General features: G+C 48.0%; 1 protein-coding gene across 11 annotated transcripts in view; it reads left to right on the top strand.

The window, feature by feature from the left end:
• UNC13B (unc-13 homolog B) overlaps positions 1-17,769 on the top strand; it is a gene marked incomplete at its 3' end in the record, with an annotated part of 165,867 nt that overhangs the window by 27,732 nt on the left and 120,366 nt on the right. For 7 of the 11 annotated variants that reach the window (XM_082241705.1, XM_082241710.1, XM_082241709.1 and 4 more), the window contains exons 7-8: positions 1,478-1,535; positions 13,943-13,978. In XM_082241705.1, the coding sequence (XP_082097831.1) occupies positions 1,478-1,535; positions 13,943-13,978 (94 nt within the window). The remainder of the gene's footprint in view (positions 1-1,477; positions 1,536-13,942; positions 13,979-17,769) is intronic. The other 4 variants (XM_082241708.1, XM_082241715.1, XM_082241706.1 and 1 more) reach the window with 1 other exon arrangement.

Below are 17,769 nucleotides of genomic sequence, written 5' to 3'. Positions count from 1 at the left end.
ACCTGAAGGAGTGTCTCCACCCCCAGCCTGGACACTGAGGTCCATCTCCCGAGGGCCTTCTGGCGGTTCCCTCCCTGCGAGAAGGGAGGTTGCAGGGAACCAGGCAGAGGGCCTTCTTGGTGGTGGCGCCCGCCCTGTGGAACACCCTCCTACCCAGCCAGCTGTGCAGGCTGACTTTCCATTGCACCATTGGATAATGCAAGACGAGCCACCGCTTTTGAAAGTGACAGGCTAACTGAAGGCGTTCTTTGGTTCTGCAGTTATTTATTAGAAATACAGGGGAAGAATGGGGGGGGGAGGAGGTAACCAAGACCCCAAGGGAAACTCCCGTTTAGCAACAAAACAAAATCCCACTGAATCCTGGGGCTGCATTGGCTAAAAAGAAATCTCAAGGTGGTCATCTCTACAGAGTGCATGCATGCAGGTGGGAGAGGTGGGGACAGGATTCCTGCCTGTTGTATAGCTTTCCAGGCCATTGGTCTTCTATTGGTGGGTTGGGACCCATTGCCAAGAAGTGGCCTGATCTAAGGTGGGGCACAGCAAATACAGAAGGAAATGGCTCCCCGATGCACCTGTGGCTTTAAGGTTGGTCCCTGGGTCTGAGAAGGCGGAAGACCACTGTTCTGGTGCTACCCTGCGCCCTCAATACTTCCTTGCATTTTTATTTAATTTAAACCATTTATGTTCTGCCTACCCAAAGCGCAGGGCGGTTCACAGCAAAGATTTTGTTGTTTAGTCGTTTAGTCGTGTCCGACTCTTCGTGACCCCATGGACCAGAGCACGCCAGGCACTTCTGTCCTCCACTGCCTCCCGCAGTTTGATCAAACTCATGCTAGTAGCTTCAAGAACACCATCCAACCATCTCATTCTCTGTCGTCCCCTTCTCCTTGTGCCCTCCATCTTTCCCAACATCAGGGTCTTTTCCAGGGAGTCCTCTCTTCTCATGAGGTGGCCAAAGTATTGGAGCCTCAGCTTCACGATCTGTCCTTCCAGTGAGCACTCAGGGCTGATTTCCTTCAGAATGGAGAGGTTTGATCTTCTTGCAGTCCATGGGACTCTCAAGAGTCTCCTCCAGCACCATAATTCAAAAGCATCAATTCTTCGGCGATCAGCCTTCTTTATGGTCCAGCTCTCACTTAAAACAGTATAAAAACAGTACAACAAAGTTTGGCACTACCAGAGCCCCAGTTCCTGCTTTCTTTTCCAGTCCTGTTCCAAATCTAGGCAGGGCTGCACAGGAGGAATCAAACTCGGCTTGCAAACACTTGGGGGAAAGTGTTTGGGGCTTTGTAGCAACCAAGGGGGACCCTGGAGCAGGTGCCCGGAAGCTTTGGCATGAAACAGGGCAAATGTTTCTTTGGGAGAGGGGAGTGTTTGGTTTTATGGAAGAGGAGAAAAGTGCCCCTAAATGAGATAGCCCCTGTCTGCTGAAAATCGTTTTACTGCATTCCTCATCTCTACTCATTTCCCCCTTTAGCATTCGTTTGCGGAAGAGGTCCAGAAGCAGCCGCTGCCCACTGCTGCCTCCCAGTGTTGTAAGTGAGAAATGTTCAGTCACTCCGTATTTCAGACCTTCAGTAGGTTGTCGTGCTTTGCTTTCTTTCTCCAGTAGAACAAAGTGTGTTTGCTGAGCTGTCAGTACTTCAGAACCCTGGCAATAACAATCCCTGTGCCAGCCCTGTCTGTCTGGGTCTCTCTTGGTGGTTGCATTCAGACATGGTGTTTGCCTGTCCTTCGTTCTGTGGTTTGGAGAGTGCCATGTCTCAGTGCAGCCAACTGGGTTCAAGGGGGCCTGTGCGGCAGAGGCAGAAGCCTCGCTTGCCAAGCCCTTTCCTTGCTGCCAGCAGCATTCTTGGCCTTGCAAGTCTGGTCAGGCATGAAGCCCCGGTTGGCCACTGCAGGGCCCCCCTGTGTAGCATGGCAATGGGAGCCAAAGTGGACTGCCTCCTAGAACGGCCGCTCTCTTGCTCAAAAAACTGGACCCCTTGGGCCAGGTGTCTTTCAGTGTGTGGACAAGACTGAGTTTTCTGGTGGAAATGGGAGTATAACATCCAAAATCAAATCACAATGTTCTGCATGCAAAGCGGGAAGCGTTCTAGAGGCCTTGATTCTGCATCAGCATAAGTGGCCTGGTTCATGCTTCTCTGTAGCCCAGCATGGAATAAACGGTGGTTTCCTGTGAGCAGCATGCGCTCCCATGCTCAGCCCCCAACTCTGCCCCCAACTGGAGCGCAGAAGCGAGACCGCCTGTCTTACCCTTGATGTGTGAAGCAGCACTTGCAGGATATTTTCCTCCAAATCACAACTGTAAGCCAAGCTTTGCTCGCTGCTCATTTGAGATAAGCTGCCATTTGTTTCTAACTGTGGGTCACTGTCAGATGCTTCCATTGTCAAGCCAGAAGCTCCAGATGGCTCCTTCTGCAGGCCAGGGTGCCCCTATTCCCAGCCCTTCCCCATGCCCTGGGGAGATGTGGGGCTGTGGGGATCTCAGCTGCAACTCCTGCCAAGTGGTGCTGATATTTGGATGCAGGGCGTAGGAAGGGGCGAGGGCAGTTCTGTTGCTTTTGTTAAATGCTCAAAAAGAAAACAGAACAGATCCAGCTTTCCCTTCCTAAGTGGTGTGCCAATCTCCAGGGCTTTGTATATCTGAACTGCTCTCCTCCACTGGAACCTGGTAAGACTTGGTATTTAGAGTATTACATGTTGCCGGTTGCTTATCCACTAGGCTGATTAGAGGCTCTCTTCAAGAAGGTTAACATTACGAATTGTTAATTACCCTGTTGCTGGACAAGCAAATTAAATATCTAGTAGCTTAATTACTTTTCTAATATCACTGAGTGGCATTGTATTAACTCATTATTCAAGTATTTATTAAATTTTTATACCACTTAATAGGAATGAAAAATTCTAAGTGGTTTACATAGAAACTTTACAAAAGGAAGTTTTTGTGTGGGGAGATCCCCCCCCCCTTTTTAACTGATTTGGATTGCACAGGATTTGGAGAAGGACATTGACTTAATTGCATATTAAAGTCCATGTGCGACTGAGCAGAAGAGGCAAAGGGTTTGCAGTTCACTGCATTAGTGCAACTGAGCTGCGCAGTTCTAAGCCCTGCAGGGCTGGAGATCATCCTCACTAGGCCTGTGGGTGGCAAGTGGGCAGAGGGCCAAGCTTTGCAGTTCATTGCAAAGGCTCCATCCAGTTGTGCGCTGGGCTCTCCGCAGCCACTGCGAAAGGCCTGCATGATGGAACAGGGAGTCGGGGGAGATGCCTTGCCCTTCAGCTGTGGTTGACTACAACTCCCATCATTCCTTGGCTGAGACTGATGGAGAAGCCCAGAATAAGAGGGGTGTATGTGTTTTAGTTTCTTTATATTAAAAGCCATGGTCACAAAATATTCCCTATATTTTCGTGCATGGAAATGCACCTCCTAATTTCAGAAAATATCAAATTATAGAATTATAGAGTTGGGAGGAACCCTGAGGGTCATCTAGTCAAAGCCGCTGCAATGCAGGAATCTCAACTAGATCATACAAGCCCTTCTGTCACTTGGAAGATGGAGTAAGCGTGTTTTCTGCTGCTCTGGAGGGTAGGACTCGAACCCATGGCTTCAGGTTACAAGTAGGAGATGAAGAAGAACTTTCTGACAGTAAGAGCTGCTGGACAGTGGAAGGGACCCCTCCGGAGGTGGTGGACTCTTCTTCCTCAGAGGTTTTCAAGCAGAAGTTAGAGGGTCATCTGTCCTGGATGCTTTAGTTGAGATTCCTGCATTTCAATGGGATAGACTGGATGACCTTTGGAAGTCCCTTCCAACTCCACGATTCTATGATTTTTCATTAGATGTGATTAAATTGAATTCTTTTTCCCATTTTGGTTTTATCAAATGTACGCCATTATAATCTGCTTCTAGTAAAAAGTTAAATATTTTAAATAGCTGGCCTATTTGTTGCTTAGATGTCGGAATTTTCTCAAATCGTTCAAATTAATTTTTTTTTTGAAAATGCACCACTCCATGTGGGGCCCCTGCCAGTGCTCCAGTTCTGTGATTCTCTGATCTGGCAGAACCATTCCTTGAATTGTCAAGTCTTTGGACGTTGTCACGCTGCTTTTTCTCCAGGAGGAGTCCTCAGGCAGAGGTCTGGAGGCCTCTCTTAGGGAAGAATTTCCTCCCTAGCCAGTAGGAGGACATGAGCACTGTCCACTCTGGCCACTCTGGCCGCTTGCAACATGATAAATGCATCGCGCAATGATAAGTGAAAGGTCCTGCTTGTACTTTCTCTAAATAAGCTTAGCAGAAGGCTTTGCGGGAGCAACAACAGGGGCAGGGCAGGAAGGAGGGGCAGCTCACTGGGGCTGCAGGAAAGGGGCAGGGCTGTTGCAGAGGAGCCGTGAGCGCCCAGGACACTGACCTCACGTGTCGCTTGGAAGGTCCGATGCTCTCTGAAGCGGCTAATGCGCAGGATCTTTATTTTCGGTTTTGGAGCTGATTTTTTAAATAGCTATTCAGTGGTAAAAAAAATATCCTGCTGTGTGAATAGTCTTAATCTTATATAAAAAGAAGAAGTTGGAAACATCTTGTTAGAAAATCGCTTCTGTTTGCCAGAGAGAGAAGAGGCCAACTGGCAGATTGCAAAGCAACTTCATGTTTTTTGCTCCAGGTTTAAAATACCTATTTTTGAAAGTTGTGTTGCTCACCGAAGCAGGTGCTGGCTTATGCGCAGAGCGCTCCCAAGATCTTCCAGAGGGACTTGCGCATGTGGGGTTTCACCCTCAGAATCCAAGGGGCTTCCTCCCTCCTCGAATGGGAAAGGGGCAGGCAGCAGCAGCAGCCTCTGCTATCCCACAGCCAGGGGGGTCCTCACCTCTTTGAGTGTACAGCACACATCTCAACATATTCTGTTCATGGACTGATCAGGCCAGTAGCAATGGCAGCACATGTTTGAGGCCTTTATTATTATAATTACTGTATATTTATTTATACACCTCCTTTTTCTTTGACTCAAGGTGGCTTCCTGATAAAAATAAGAGCAGCTAAAATCATAGGGAAGAAAGCATTTAAAAACAATGAAACACTGGTAGAATTAAAACTATAGATATTGCTGCATGCCACCCCAATCTCCAAGCAGTGCCAGATTCCAGGGGTTCCAGGTGCTTCCCCGGGGTTCAGTTTCCTCCGATTGAGGGGACAGCAGAGACTGTGGGGTCTTTAGGATATATGGTTTATTTGCACATATATGCAACCTGAGGCTACGATGATGGGGCTTGCAGCATTAGTAGAATCAAAGAATTGTAGATCCACGAGGGTCCTGCTTCTCCCATAGACACAGCCTTGGATTCCAGCAGAAATCAAGCAGGTCTCTCTCTCTCCCAGGCTTCAGCCTCCAGCCTCTCCCAGCTTTGAGCTCACATGCACCTCAACTCTGGCTTTTGTCCTCCTAACTACCGGCGAGTTTGGGAGGGGCCCCCACACATTTGTGTTCTGGCACAGAGCCACTTCCTTTGTTACCTTTATGACCCATACTTAGGGGAGCCTTAACTGGAAGCTGGCCTGGCTACTTCAGCTGAATCCTTGCTGGATCTAGGAATCCGAAGGGACTCAGGCATACGCTCCCCCCTCAACATTACATATAAAGCATATGGAAGCAGTCCTTTCCCCCAAAGCCTGTTGGAAGAAGAAAATCTACACTTGACGGTGGAAGGACAAGTCTAATGTCTCTAGGGAGGGAATTCCAAAGTCTTTGCAGATTTACCCCAGTGGAGGAACCTGAGAGGGATGTGGAAGGGCTAAGGAAAAATGGGGGGGTCTCCCTCCCCCTGCCCCACGTCATTTCCTAGAGGTTCTTGCAAGTGACCCTTCTCGGATCTAATGGGATGGACTGTTTGAGCAGCTGGAATTCCTCTGCGGCTCATATGGCTTTGTTGATTTGCTACTAGGCTTCTGTTTGCGGTGGCTCAGCCTATTTGCCTTTGCATCCAAGCTCAGCATCCATGTGTCAGAGAACTGGCAAACTTCTGTTTGCTGGCTGAAGGGTATTTTTTTGTGTCTCAAGAGTGCGCAGGCTCCCTGCACCAGCAGAAGTTGGTCCAAGGAACGGTCTTCAGGAGCATCATGAAGCACATAGTCTTTACTAAATTAAATATACATGTATACACTTTGGACAGCGGTAACATGTGTGAGTGTTCTTGGTGCTTGCCTCAGGAAAAGCTGTTTACACAGGGGCTTGTCCATGATCTTCGGTTGCTCTGAGTTTGCCAATGCACTGGCTGTCAGAACCACTTAGCATTTTAGAAGGCTGGGATTTCCAATCCGTACTTGTTTCTGGAGGTGTCAACTTCCATTATAATCTGCAGTGAGTCATCTTCCCACTCTTGCAGGCTTGTCTTCTCCACTCAGTTATTCACAACACAAAAATGGTGCAGAAAGATGCTCAGAGTCTCTGAACTTGGTTTCTGCGCTCCTGACTTTTGAGACTCCAGATAGTGGCTGTGTTGAAGCTGCCTTTGGAAAACTGGGTGGCCAGTGGCATGGCATGGAGTTACCGCCATCTGTACATGCTGTGGCCAGGAAGTGCTCTCATCCTTGTTCAACAGCACAGATGTAGCAGCTGGAAGACCACCTGGTGTGGAACATATCAGAATTTGACGGACGAAACCTCCTGCGTCTGACGTTAGGAAAATGTGATACCCCAGTATTGAAGGCCAATATTTAGACTGCGCTCAGCAAAGGATTTGTCATCTGCAGGAATGTAGCGTTGCACAAACCGTGAATCTTCAGATTCCAACACAGAGAGCCAAAGAGAATGCCGCTGAGTGATTTTCCATGGTCCCAAATGGTGTAACTGTTTGGAGAAGAATATATAGAACAAATAAGTGCCACTCACCCCTCATCCGTGTGCCAAATAAAGTCTCTGTGGCTGGATAATTAAGTGGAGAGTCCAATATTTGTAGAGACAGATGGCACCTCCGTTCCTTGTTATGAAAGACACAGCCATCTGGTTGTCATGGAGAAGGCTAACAATGCCTGCTGCACTCAGATACCATTTGCCCGGGGGCTCCCATGGCAGCCAGGTAATGCCTTTCACTTCCAGGAGCATATCAATAGTTCAGGTGTCGCCCAACCCAGCCTTGGGAAGTCTGGGCTGGATGCAGTTCATCACTGGAGAATCCTTGGGAGGTCCTCTCCCAGCCGCCTTTCGTCCGGGGAAAAAGGGCTTCTGAGGCAGCCCATTTTATTGCAGTGGGATAGATAGGCAATACTGGCCATGGTGGTTTGTTTCTTGGCTGTTTCTTCAGTTCTTCCAGTGAGAGGTAGGAATTCTTCCACATCTGCAGACAGATGGTAGATTTCTTGTTACTTTGCTGCTCGTAATTAGATTTTCACCCCACCTTCCCTTCCAAAAGAGCCCAGGGCAGCAGACAACAAAAAAGGCAAAAATAATACAGATGTTTGAAAGTTTTTTAAATCATCAAGTATCCCCGTGGAACGCCCTCCCATCAGATGTCAAGGAGATGAGTAACTACCGTATTTTTTGCTCTATAAGACTCACTTTTTCCCCTCCTAAAAAGTAAGGGGAAATGTGTGTGCGTCTTATGGAGCGAATGCAGGCTGCACAGCTATCCCAGAAGCCAGAACAGGAAGAGGGATTGCTGCTTTCATTGCGCAGCGATCCCTCTAGCTGTTCTGGCTTCTGAGTTTCAGAATATTTTTTTTTCTTGTTTTCCTCCTCCAAAAACTAGGTGCGTCTTGTGGTCTGGTGCGTCTTATAGAGCGAAAAATACGGTATATAGCATGTAGGAAACACCTGAAGGGAGCCCTGCATATGGAAGCTTTTTAAGGTTTAATGTTTTATTATGTTTTTCTATATGCTGGAATCCGCCCTGAGTGACTGGGGCAACTCAGTCAGATAGGCAGGGTGCAAATAATAAAATTATTATTATTAAAAAGGTAAAGGTACCCCTGCCCGAACGGGCCAGTCTTGGCAGACTCTAGGGTTGTGCGCTCATCTCACTCTATAGGCCGGGAGCCAGCGCTGTCCGCAGACACTTCCGGGTCACGTGGCCAGCGTGACATCGCTGCTCTGGCGAGCCAGCGCAGCACACGGAACGCCGTTTACCTTCCCGCTGGTAAGCGGTACCTATTTATCTACTTGCACCCGGGGGTGCTTTTGAACTGCTAGGTTGGCAGGCGCTGGGACCGAACGATGGGAGCACACCCCGCTGCGGGGATTCGAACCGCTGACCTGACGATCAGCAAGCCCACAGAGGTTTTACCCACAGCGCCACCCGCGTCCCATTATTATTATTAGAACATCCTTTTTAAAAACATCAAATATTATGAAGGGCCTGGAAACCAAGGCCTTATGAGGAACGGTTGAGGGAACTGGGAACCTTTAGCTTGGGGAAGAGACAGCCGAGGGGGGATCAGATAGCCATCTTCCAATATCTGAAGGTCTGTTACATGGAAGATGGAAGAAGCTTGTTTTCCGCTGCTCCAGAGGGGAGGACCTGAACCAATGGATTCAAATGACAAGATAGGATATCCTAACTAAACCTTTTGAAGAACTTTCTGACAGTAAGAGCCGTTCCACAGGGGCCACTACTGAGAAGGCCCTGCAATGCTTCCGAATACCAGTGGCTAGAGGAGGGCTCTTGCACTCAGGTCTTAATTGCGCATTTTGCGCAGGCCTCATCCAACAGGCTCTTCTTCTGTTCTTGCGGCTTGTTGCCACATTGCTAATTTGTGGGTCCTGCCCATAAGTCCCTCAGCCCCACATTGGAGGCAGCACCAAAGGCATCGTAGTGGATGTGGCATTTTCTGTGGGTGCTTGAAATGCACGTATTATTGTTGCTTATTAAATAATGTGTATTTTGCTTTTCCTGCTTTTCCTGAGTATGTCACTTTGCCCCGTGTTTTGGAGAGGAGTGGAAGCAGGTGAATGGCATGACAGATGTAGGTTAATACACTGCCAAGTCAGCAAGATACTTGTTCTGCTGTAGGCTATACACTCTCTCCTGCAGTGTGGCAGAAGCTGGGGTAGGGAGACAAAATCAGCCGGTACCAAGTGCTGAACTTCTCTTTCAAATCAGTCTTGACGAGGGCAGATGCTTCTGTGTAGTATGACGGCTGCTAACATGATTCACGGAATAATCCGGATCAGCACAGTGTCTGAATTGGGGTCTGGGTGAGAGGTGCACCGATGCCCCCTGAGCTTTCCTGATGGCCAGGTGAATCCTTTTCAGCCTAGCAGAATCCCCGAATTCTTTTTGTTGCAGAGCTCTTCAGGCACCCAGCATAGAGGTCCTTTTAAAGACGTAAGACCCTTTTTGTAAGTCACAGCGTTTTGGGCATTCTCACCATCAGTTTTACAAATTCCAAGGCTTAACTCTATTTTAACCTTAAAAGGTATTTAAAAGAATAAGAAAACTATCTCTGCACAGAAGATGAAAATAAACATGAAAGTGATTACTTTGCTCCTGAAATTGGCATATAAGTGCAGGAGGCATATACCTTGAGTTACAGTATTAGGAAAATGCCAAAATTTGATCTACAGTTTCACCTCTTAGACAGGTATAAAGTGGCCATTTTGACCACCAAGTCTCTTATGTGGAGTTATTTGGGCCAGGCTAGGCCCACCTTCAAATCTCTGATTCTTTCCTGAACTGGACCCCTGGAGGGTTAAGTCTAGTCAAAGGTGACTATGGGGTGTGGCACTCATCTTGCTTCAGGCCAAGGGAGCTGGCATTTGTCCACAGACAGCTTTCCAGGTAATCTGGCCAGCATGACTAAACCACTTCTGGCACAACGGGACACCCATGATGGAAGCCAGAGTGCACGCAAATGCCATTTACCTGCCCGCTGCAGTGGTTGGTACCTATTTATCTACTTGCACTGGTGTGCTTTCAAACTACCAGGTTGGCAGAAGCTGGGACACAGCAACGGGAGCTCACCCTGTCGCGGGGATTTGAAACGCCAACCTGATTGGCAAGCCCAAGAGGCTCAGCGCCAGCCATGTCCCCGTTTCCTGAACCCGTGCACCTTTAAGCCAGTGATGGAGAACGAAGCTCTTGTGTTTGTCAATTTCCCATAGAAATAGCTGGTGGACCACGGAGAATCAATTTCCTAAAGCAGGTAGATTAATTGGGGGAAAGTTCTGAGCTAATGTGAATTACAAAAAGCAGTTAACAGGCTTAGCTGAATCGGAGATGACTGACACCAACTCATTGAGAGCTCTAGCCGTGGCCCAACTGTTTGAGAAGGAGGAGGGCAACAGAGATGGCAAGAGCTCTCCCGACCAAGAAAAAGATAGACGAAGGTGCAGAATTGTTTTTGTTGCCCCACCAGCTGGATGTCAACTAAATACTGGGATGAGCTGTTGGCGTGCGCTGCTTTGAGTGAGAGAGGCTGCCTTGGAAGGAAGGGGATGGACTCTCCTAGGCCAGGAGCTGCCAGGAAGCAAAGCCTCTGCCTCACGAAGAACATCAGGCCTGGCAAAGATTAAACCTGCTTGCTCTTTGTTAAGTAAAACGATGAACATCCCTGATAACTCCAGTGCTTGTAGCTTCTGTTTATTTTCATGGATACCTGGCTTTTCTTTCCTCCTGGAAGGCACCATGCTTTGGTGGAAAATTTCACAGGCGGTCTCCCCTCCAGATCCTGGCCAGACTCAGACCTGCGTCAGCTGTAAACTCCCCCAGGAGCCCAGACAACAGGTGATGGATGAAGGGCCCCAAAGCAGAAATGCAAGCTAAGTGTGCTCAGAGACCACTAATCTCCGTGGAAAAAAGGGAGTGGGAAGCCTCCCGCTGCTTGTCAGATTAAACGGGCATTCTTGCAGCCGTGATGAGGCAAGGTGCTGAAGCTCCTCTGGGAAGGCTGTGTGCCTTCTCTACCTGAGTTGTCTCCAGACCTGCTGTGCTGCGCTCCTGTGAGCAGGTTTTGCTTGTTAAGTTTGATCAGGGGCTGCCTGCGCTCTGCCTGCGGCTCCGACAGACCCACTTCGGCTGCCAGAGAGGAATGACTAATCGGCGCAGCTTCAAGACAGAAAGGGAGATGATAGTTTTCTGAGCGTCTGTCTCTGGGAACATGGCAGCAGCGTTCAGCCCTTTGGATTCCACACAGCCTCCAGCCTTTGCTGTGGTCTCTCCCAGCTCCCCTCCCGATCCTGGCACCATTGAGCCTTCTTTGTAGCATTAATTGGAAGGTGTTGGTCTCTCCAGAAGATCTGACTCAATTTACAAGGGGGCCTTAGCCAAGCGGGAGGGGGAAGCAAGAAGTATTTCTTGTAAGCTGGACTAGCGACAGAGATGCTTTTGGGCATTTCTCTGCAGAGGTTTGTGTGGATGGTTTGTAGCTTTTAAACCCAAAGGAACATCGTGTCTTCAGGCTCCTCTCGCTGGCGTGTGGGTGGGTGGCTGGAACAAAACAGCCCTGGGTGCTTTGAAGACCCTTATTTCAAAGGTCTCCTCTTTGCTTTCTTCACAACCCGTTATAAAAGTGTAGATGTGGGATCAATGGCAGTCCAGCTGGCTTCCTGTGCTGCTGGGATGTCGTGCTATGCAATAACTTTTTAGTTTTAGTCACAGGGTTTTGGAAAATAAGCCAACACAAGGCTTTGGAGGAGAGCAGCAAAGATGAGAAATGTTTTCTGTGCTTGACTAGGATGGGGAAAGTCCAGCTTGGAAGAGAAAAGTTGGTTTATCCTGGAGGATAGGGAAGCTGCTGCTGACCAGAGTCAAGGCGTTTAAAGTTCTGGACACAGCTGAGTGGCAGGTCCCAAGTTTGATTCCTGTCACCTCAGTTGAAAAGGATTTTGGGTGGCAGTGCTGTGAAAGGCCTTGGGGAGCTGAGTGGCCTGACTTCGCCTAAGGAGGCTTTGTGCGTTCAGCTGACTCACAGAAGGTGGGATTTCTTTCCCCATGAGATGCTTTGAAGAAGAGACTAGCAATTCCATGGTTCATTTTGTGAGACTGAGGAATCCAGCCATTGCAGGCCTGGCTGGACCTTACAGACCCAACAGATGCATTCCCTCTTCAGACGGTTGAAAACCAGGAGCTCAGTTTTAGTAAGCCAATAACCAATTTAATGGCGCCTAGGCTGTCAGATATTCGCTCATAGAACCTCCCCTGCCTTGTTTTGTTAAATGTTTTGTGATGGCTCTTTGAGGTGTTGGCAAACGTATTACTAAAATGTGGCTGAGATGAAAGACTCCGTGTTGGTGAAGGACTTGTCAAACAATTTACTATCGTTGTGTGAATTTATGTGACCTATAAAAAGCTCAAGCAAGCATTTTTTTTAACCTCTCCTTCCCCTTTCCTAAAGAAACCCCCAAACCAAACTGTGGATTCCTGTAAAGCCTCTCCCAACCCAGGTTTGTTGCTCCAGATCCGCACATGCCAGGAGTTCGTGAGTAGGAGGAACCATCCACCTCTCCTCTGCCACTGCCGAAATAATGCTCTTCCAGTTCCTGGAATGGTCTTCCAGTTGTCCATTTTTGCCAAATCTCGAAAAGCGCATCATATAAAAACAGCTGGGCCACAGGAAAGAGAACAGGAGCAGCTGCTCTTTCAAGAGAGCATCAGAAATACTTGCAAATATTCCCTGGGAAAGGGAGCCCATGAGTGGAGGGTCTTTAATGCCTGGGTCCGTGTTGGGAAGCAGGGAATGGAAGTGAGGTGGCAGTTCTGTATTTTTCTTGCTGTTTTGATTTTAAATTGTATTTGGTTTTTTAATCTGTATTTCTGTTCTGGGAAACGACTTTGAGACCCTTGGTGAGAAATCTAAATTTTAAATAAGTATTGGAGATGGTCTCTTTGCAAACAAAACCAGTAGACTATTACAAGTAGTAAATAGTGGTGGTAATTGGAGTAATAAAAGGTTCACACTGTGATAACATTCAGTCATAGGTTTTATTTTCACTTCTGTAAGGTTATTTTGGCATAAAAAAATATATGAAAGAACCACCCCCCCTCTTTATTTCAGGGTTCACCCCAACTGAAAATCGTTTATGAATAGGTTTAAACTGTGTCTATCCAATGCAGATTTCGAGAGACCTCCCTGAAGGCAGAGTTAGAAATTAAGGGCCAGTTTCCACAATGGAGAGCAGATTCCTCCCAGGATCTGTATTTTGACCAGTCAAATTTACTCCTAAAAGGAACTGTCATCATTTGGTGTTTGGTGGCGGGCTTGGGACGAAGAGAAGAAAAGCGCTGCACACAAATCGCGGCTCAATTTTGGAGTTCCCCACCACCACATGAGCAATAGCTCCGAAGGCTTTGGCAGTAGATCAGACAAATGCGTAGAGAATAGGTTTATCATGACTTTTCAATTAACTTCAAGCCCTGCTGGCGAGTTTCCAAGGGGCTCCAGCTGGCCATCGCTGAACGTTTTGAGCTTCCCCACAAAGTGCTCATGTAGGGATGGCAACAGAAAGGTCATGTGTTGGTGGGAGAATGAAAAGCGAGGACTTGGAGGGGCTGAGGTGACGGGATCAGGGTGGGGAGATGGACTCTAATGACTCTCTGGGAACGAGAGCAAGGGGTGTTCCACTGGGGCAGAAGGGGCTTCCTTAAGATGGTGACACTGGACAAGTGGATTTCCCAGTTCAACACTTCACTAAAAAAAAGTGTTTTCTGCTGGATGAATGGCTGTACAGTGACCTGCCTAATGTGGGCACGGTCTGCTTAAGGGATGGGCTGTCCATTAATTCAAAAATTGACTTGGCAATCTTCAATATTCATGTACAATTTTCCATCTTCTCACAAGTTAAGAAGTCCTCAACAGGTGGTAAGTTGCTGAAAAATGTAGGATATTGTCATGGCAAAAATAAACATGTTTTAAATTTTAAGCTTCTGCCCAGCAAACATATCATCAAACCCTTCTCACTTGTCATATTTATCTATACTTTTTCCATTCCTATTTTTTGCTTCCATTTGTTGCATGCAGGCAGCTGGAGTTATTTCGGATGGGGAGAAGAGCAGAGTATGTAACACTTTAATAATAATTTCTTTCTAGTTCTCCGGTTCAGAATTGCTTCCCCATGCTCCAGGCTGAGGATATCTCGGGTATTCATGCAGAGGAGTGAAATGCAATCGACCTTCTGCTATTTTTTACTTTGTTGAATTCCGTTATTGTGTGTGCCCATCCTACCATGCCTCTCCCTTGCAATGTGAACTAATGAATGGTACCTTAGAATAGGGATTTTCTCTTGCCTGGTGCCTTTGAGGGCCATGGGGCACCCCCAACAACCAGCAACACAGCAACTGCCATGGGTTTGAGAAGCAGAACCTGCTCTGTCGCTTTTGTTCCCAATTGCGAAAAACAAAAATGGCTATTGAGCATAATAGGACAGGCTCCTGATCCATCAGGAAAGGTCTAGAGTGTGCCCTGTTTCTCAGGATCAGGAAGACTGCCGCTCTCCACCCCGGGGGAACCGGACTCAGCCCTGGTCCTCCTTCATGTGCCCAGTGCTTGTGTGCAGTTCTCCTTCTGTTTGTCATGTGCCCCTCCTCATTAACTCTAGACCCCTCTGCCCCTTTTTCAGATAGATAAGACCCCTGTCCATGTTGCGATTTTTTGGTGAAGCTTCAGTTTCCCAATGCTGCCCAGTTGCACCATGAAGAGTGCCTGGGGCCTGGATTGGGGGGAGGAAGCTTTGCTTTCTTGCCCTGCCACCTTCCTCTGAGTGCCTTTCCCACCAGATGGGTCTTCAAATGCCAGGGTGGGGGGAGGAGGCCAGCAGGCTCAGCCTTCCCTGCCTCCCGCTTGCTCTTTTGAAAGTCAGATCGGTGTGTGGCATTCACCAAAGTGACAGGCATGCTCTTCTCCTACCCGTATACCTTGCAGAGCAGTGAGAGGTTTTCACAAAGAATAACAATCTCGCAGTCGAGGAGTCTCCCCCCCCCCTCGAGATCACATAATCCCAACCTCGCCCTCTGGGCTGATTAACTCGGTGCCGTGGGCAGATTGTGGAGGCCACTCTGATGCGAAGCCCTGTGAGCAGTGACATTTGCCGGTGCTGAGGAGCCTGCGCCTCACTCCTCTACACTCTGTGGCACCGGTCTCCCCATTAATACGGCCCGTTGGCCCTTTGGGAGTTTCCTGAGGAACCTGCTCTGCTGAGTTGAGGAGGAGGATTAATTCCCTAACAGGTTTTTGTCAACTGGTGATCTCAAAGCAAGAGGCTTGTAGAGTTGAACCCCCCCCCCTTGCCAGGTGTGTGCATCTTGGGGGTCCCAGGTGGCACGAGGCTTGGGCAGTGGGTCTCTTTGGCACAAGGCTTTAACTCAGGGTGTGCCCATCTGCACCTTCACTTTTGTTTCTGCCCTTCTCTTCCACCCTCTGGGATCAGAAGTGCCCCTGCTCGCGGGAGAGAAGGCGGGCTTCCTGCCAGACCTCTCAGCGGAGCCCCAGCAGTTCCGTGATGGGAGAGGATGCCCCCATCTCCCTCTCTGGCAGCAACAGACCCCTCTCCCTTGCCAAGCGTGGGGTTCAAAGCCACTCTGTTCATCTCCCCTGGGAGCAGCAGGGAAGCAAAGCATTTGGGTGTGCTGTGAGATTAGCGTTGGTTCCCTGGAGCTGCTGGAGATTTCTCCCAGCTAGTGTTTCCTCGATACAATGGGGGACATGTGCAGAATGTCCCTCAGCCAGTTCAGTAGCCTCTTTCGCTGTAGAGCAGCCTTCCTTCCTCCCAAGCAGCAGCAGCAGCGGGAAGGTACAGGGCAGGCTTCTTCTGTTTTCCCAACAAACATCAGATGAGGAATGGGCAAGCCCTTTATTTCTGGGGAAACTCTTATCTTTTTTGACAGGATCTACTTTTGTGGGCTGCCACGTTGAGACAAGGCTTTTGGCGTGGAGTCGCACTCATCTTGAATGCCTGCTGTTCTCTTGTGGAAGAGAAGACGCTTAAAACTCACATTCACACTGCAGCTCTCCCACTCATCCCACCTTGACATTCAGTTGCCTGGATTTCAGGAGGGATTTTTTTTAAAAAGAAAACCTTTCTTAAAGGCTAATGGGGGAGTAATTAGGTTTTCAGTCTCCTTTTCCATATGAAAGGCAGCCTTCCCTTGCTTTGGAGAGAAGCAGTGGGAGAAGACGTAAATGTCTGGCCATAGAATTCTCACAAGCCTAATAATAATAATAATAATAATAATAATAATAATAATGATGATGATGATGATGATGATGATAAATAATTAATAGGGCAGTCATAGCCAGAGACCCACCCTCTCTTTTCACTCAGCGCCTTTTGCCCTTTTAATATGAGCAGAAGACTGTCTTTCCCCGTAAACCTTTTAAAGATCTCGCTGCATTGTGCCTCTGTGTTGTGAAATGTGTTTCAAAGATTTGTTGTTCATGAGACATTTGGACCTTTTAAAGAGAAGATGTTCCGCCAGCCCCTCTCACAATAAGTGCTGTTCCAGTGCTTGCTGGCAAGGTTCCAGGATCAATAAACTGTTGGACTGTAGAAAAGCTTGCACACACACACACACACACACACACACACACACACTGTTGATTTGTCAGTTATTTTGAGAACACATTGCCTGTAAGTTTTGTCTCCTCTGCCTGGCTCCTCATCCTCCTCATGTAGGCATTAGCTGGGCAGTCAGGCCTGTGGTAGTGGCAAGGGACCCCAGGCTAGACACAAACTCAGGCACAACAAATCAAATGGACAATATTCTGAGACTAGAGCCATGCTTTGTGCTTAGAAAATGACTTGGGATTCCCTCTCCCTCCAGCTCTGCTTGGAGGGGCCTTTCCTTCCTTTAGTTGCTACTCCAACCTCTTCATCCCTCTTTCTCTTTGCTTCCTCTCTTCCCCCAGCCCAGACTCTAGCTGGTAGTAGCACCCTAGTGAACATGCCGCTGTGGGATGTGAGCCTCTGAGCCCTTCTTCGTTCTAGACTGTGCATGAATACCACGTGGTCTTGCAAAATGGAGCAACCCTCTTTCCCCTCCCGAAACCTGGTCCATTCTTCAGAGCTGCTTGTGTGAAACTGTTCATACCGGTTGGGGCGAGGGCGGGAAAAGTCTTTGCCTGGCGTGAGATGCTGGTGGAGACGGGCTTGATTCAGTGATTCTTCTGTTGGGGGAGACTGTTTTGAAGCCAGAATGGAGGCACTTGTAAAATACAAAGCATCCAGATTGGTCTCTGCTCTATTCTTTTCGTAAACCGCTTTGAGGTTTTCTACAGTTAAGCGGTACATAATTTTTTATGAAATCAATCAGTCAATCAATCAATCAATCAATCAATCAATCAAAGCAGCACACCCAGAGCTGGTTGGGGAAGTTGTTGTCACTCTGCCTTGTCTGAGGAATGAAAATGCAGTTGGTCTCTGCATGGAGTTTCTCATTCACTGCCCTCCACCGCTCCTCCTCCTCCTCCTCCTCCAGCCCCTCAGAGTAGTGCCTGAAATGCTCTTTATGACACCTGCACCTCCCTCCCATGTAGGAGACCCCCCCCCCCAAGACCACAGACATTAGATTCTTTTTCTTGGAACAGGGGGGCCCTTCTTGGTGAGGCCTCCCTCCACCTCCTCTCCCTGCAATTATGGTGATGTGTTTTCACCTATTCTCAAACATTTGCTTATGTAATTAAAATACCCATACTAGTGGTTTTTTAAAAGTAAACTTATATATTAGTTTACTGTTTTAAAATCCCAAAACAGTATACTCAAGAATTAAAAAAGAAAACCTCCATACAATACGTAATAAAACAACATGGCCTCCTAATAAAAAAAAAAATATCAATTCTGTGGTTGCTCAGGG

This window comes from Podarcis vaucheri, assembly GCF_965113315.1.
Source record: "Podarcis vaucheri genome assembly, chromosome: 11".
NCBI classification, from domain to species: Eukaryota; Metazoa; Chordata; class Lepidosauria; order Squamata; family Lacertidae; genus Podarcis; species Podarcis vaucheri.
This window is presented reverse-complemented; position numbering and strand designations above follow the sequence as displayed.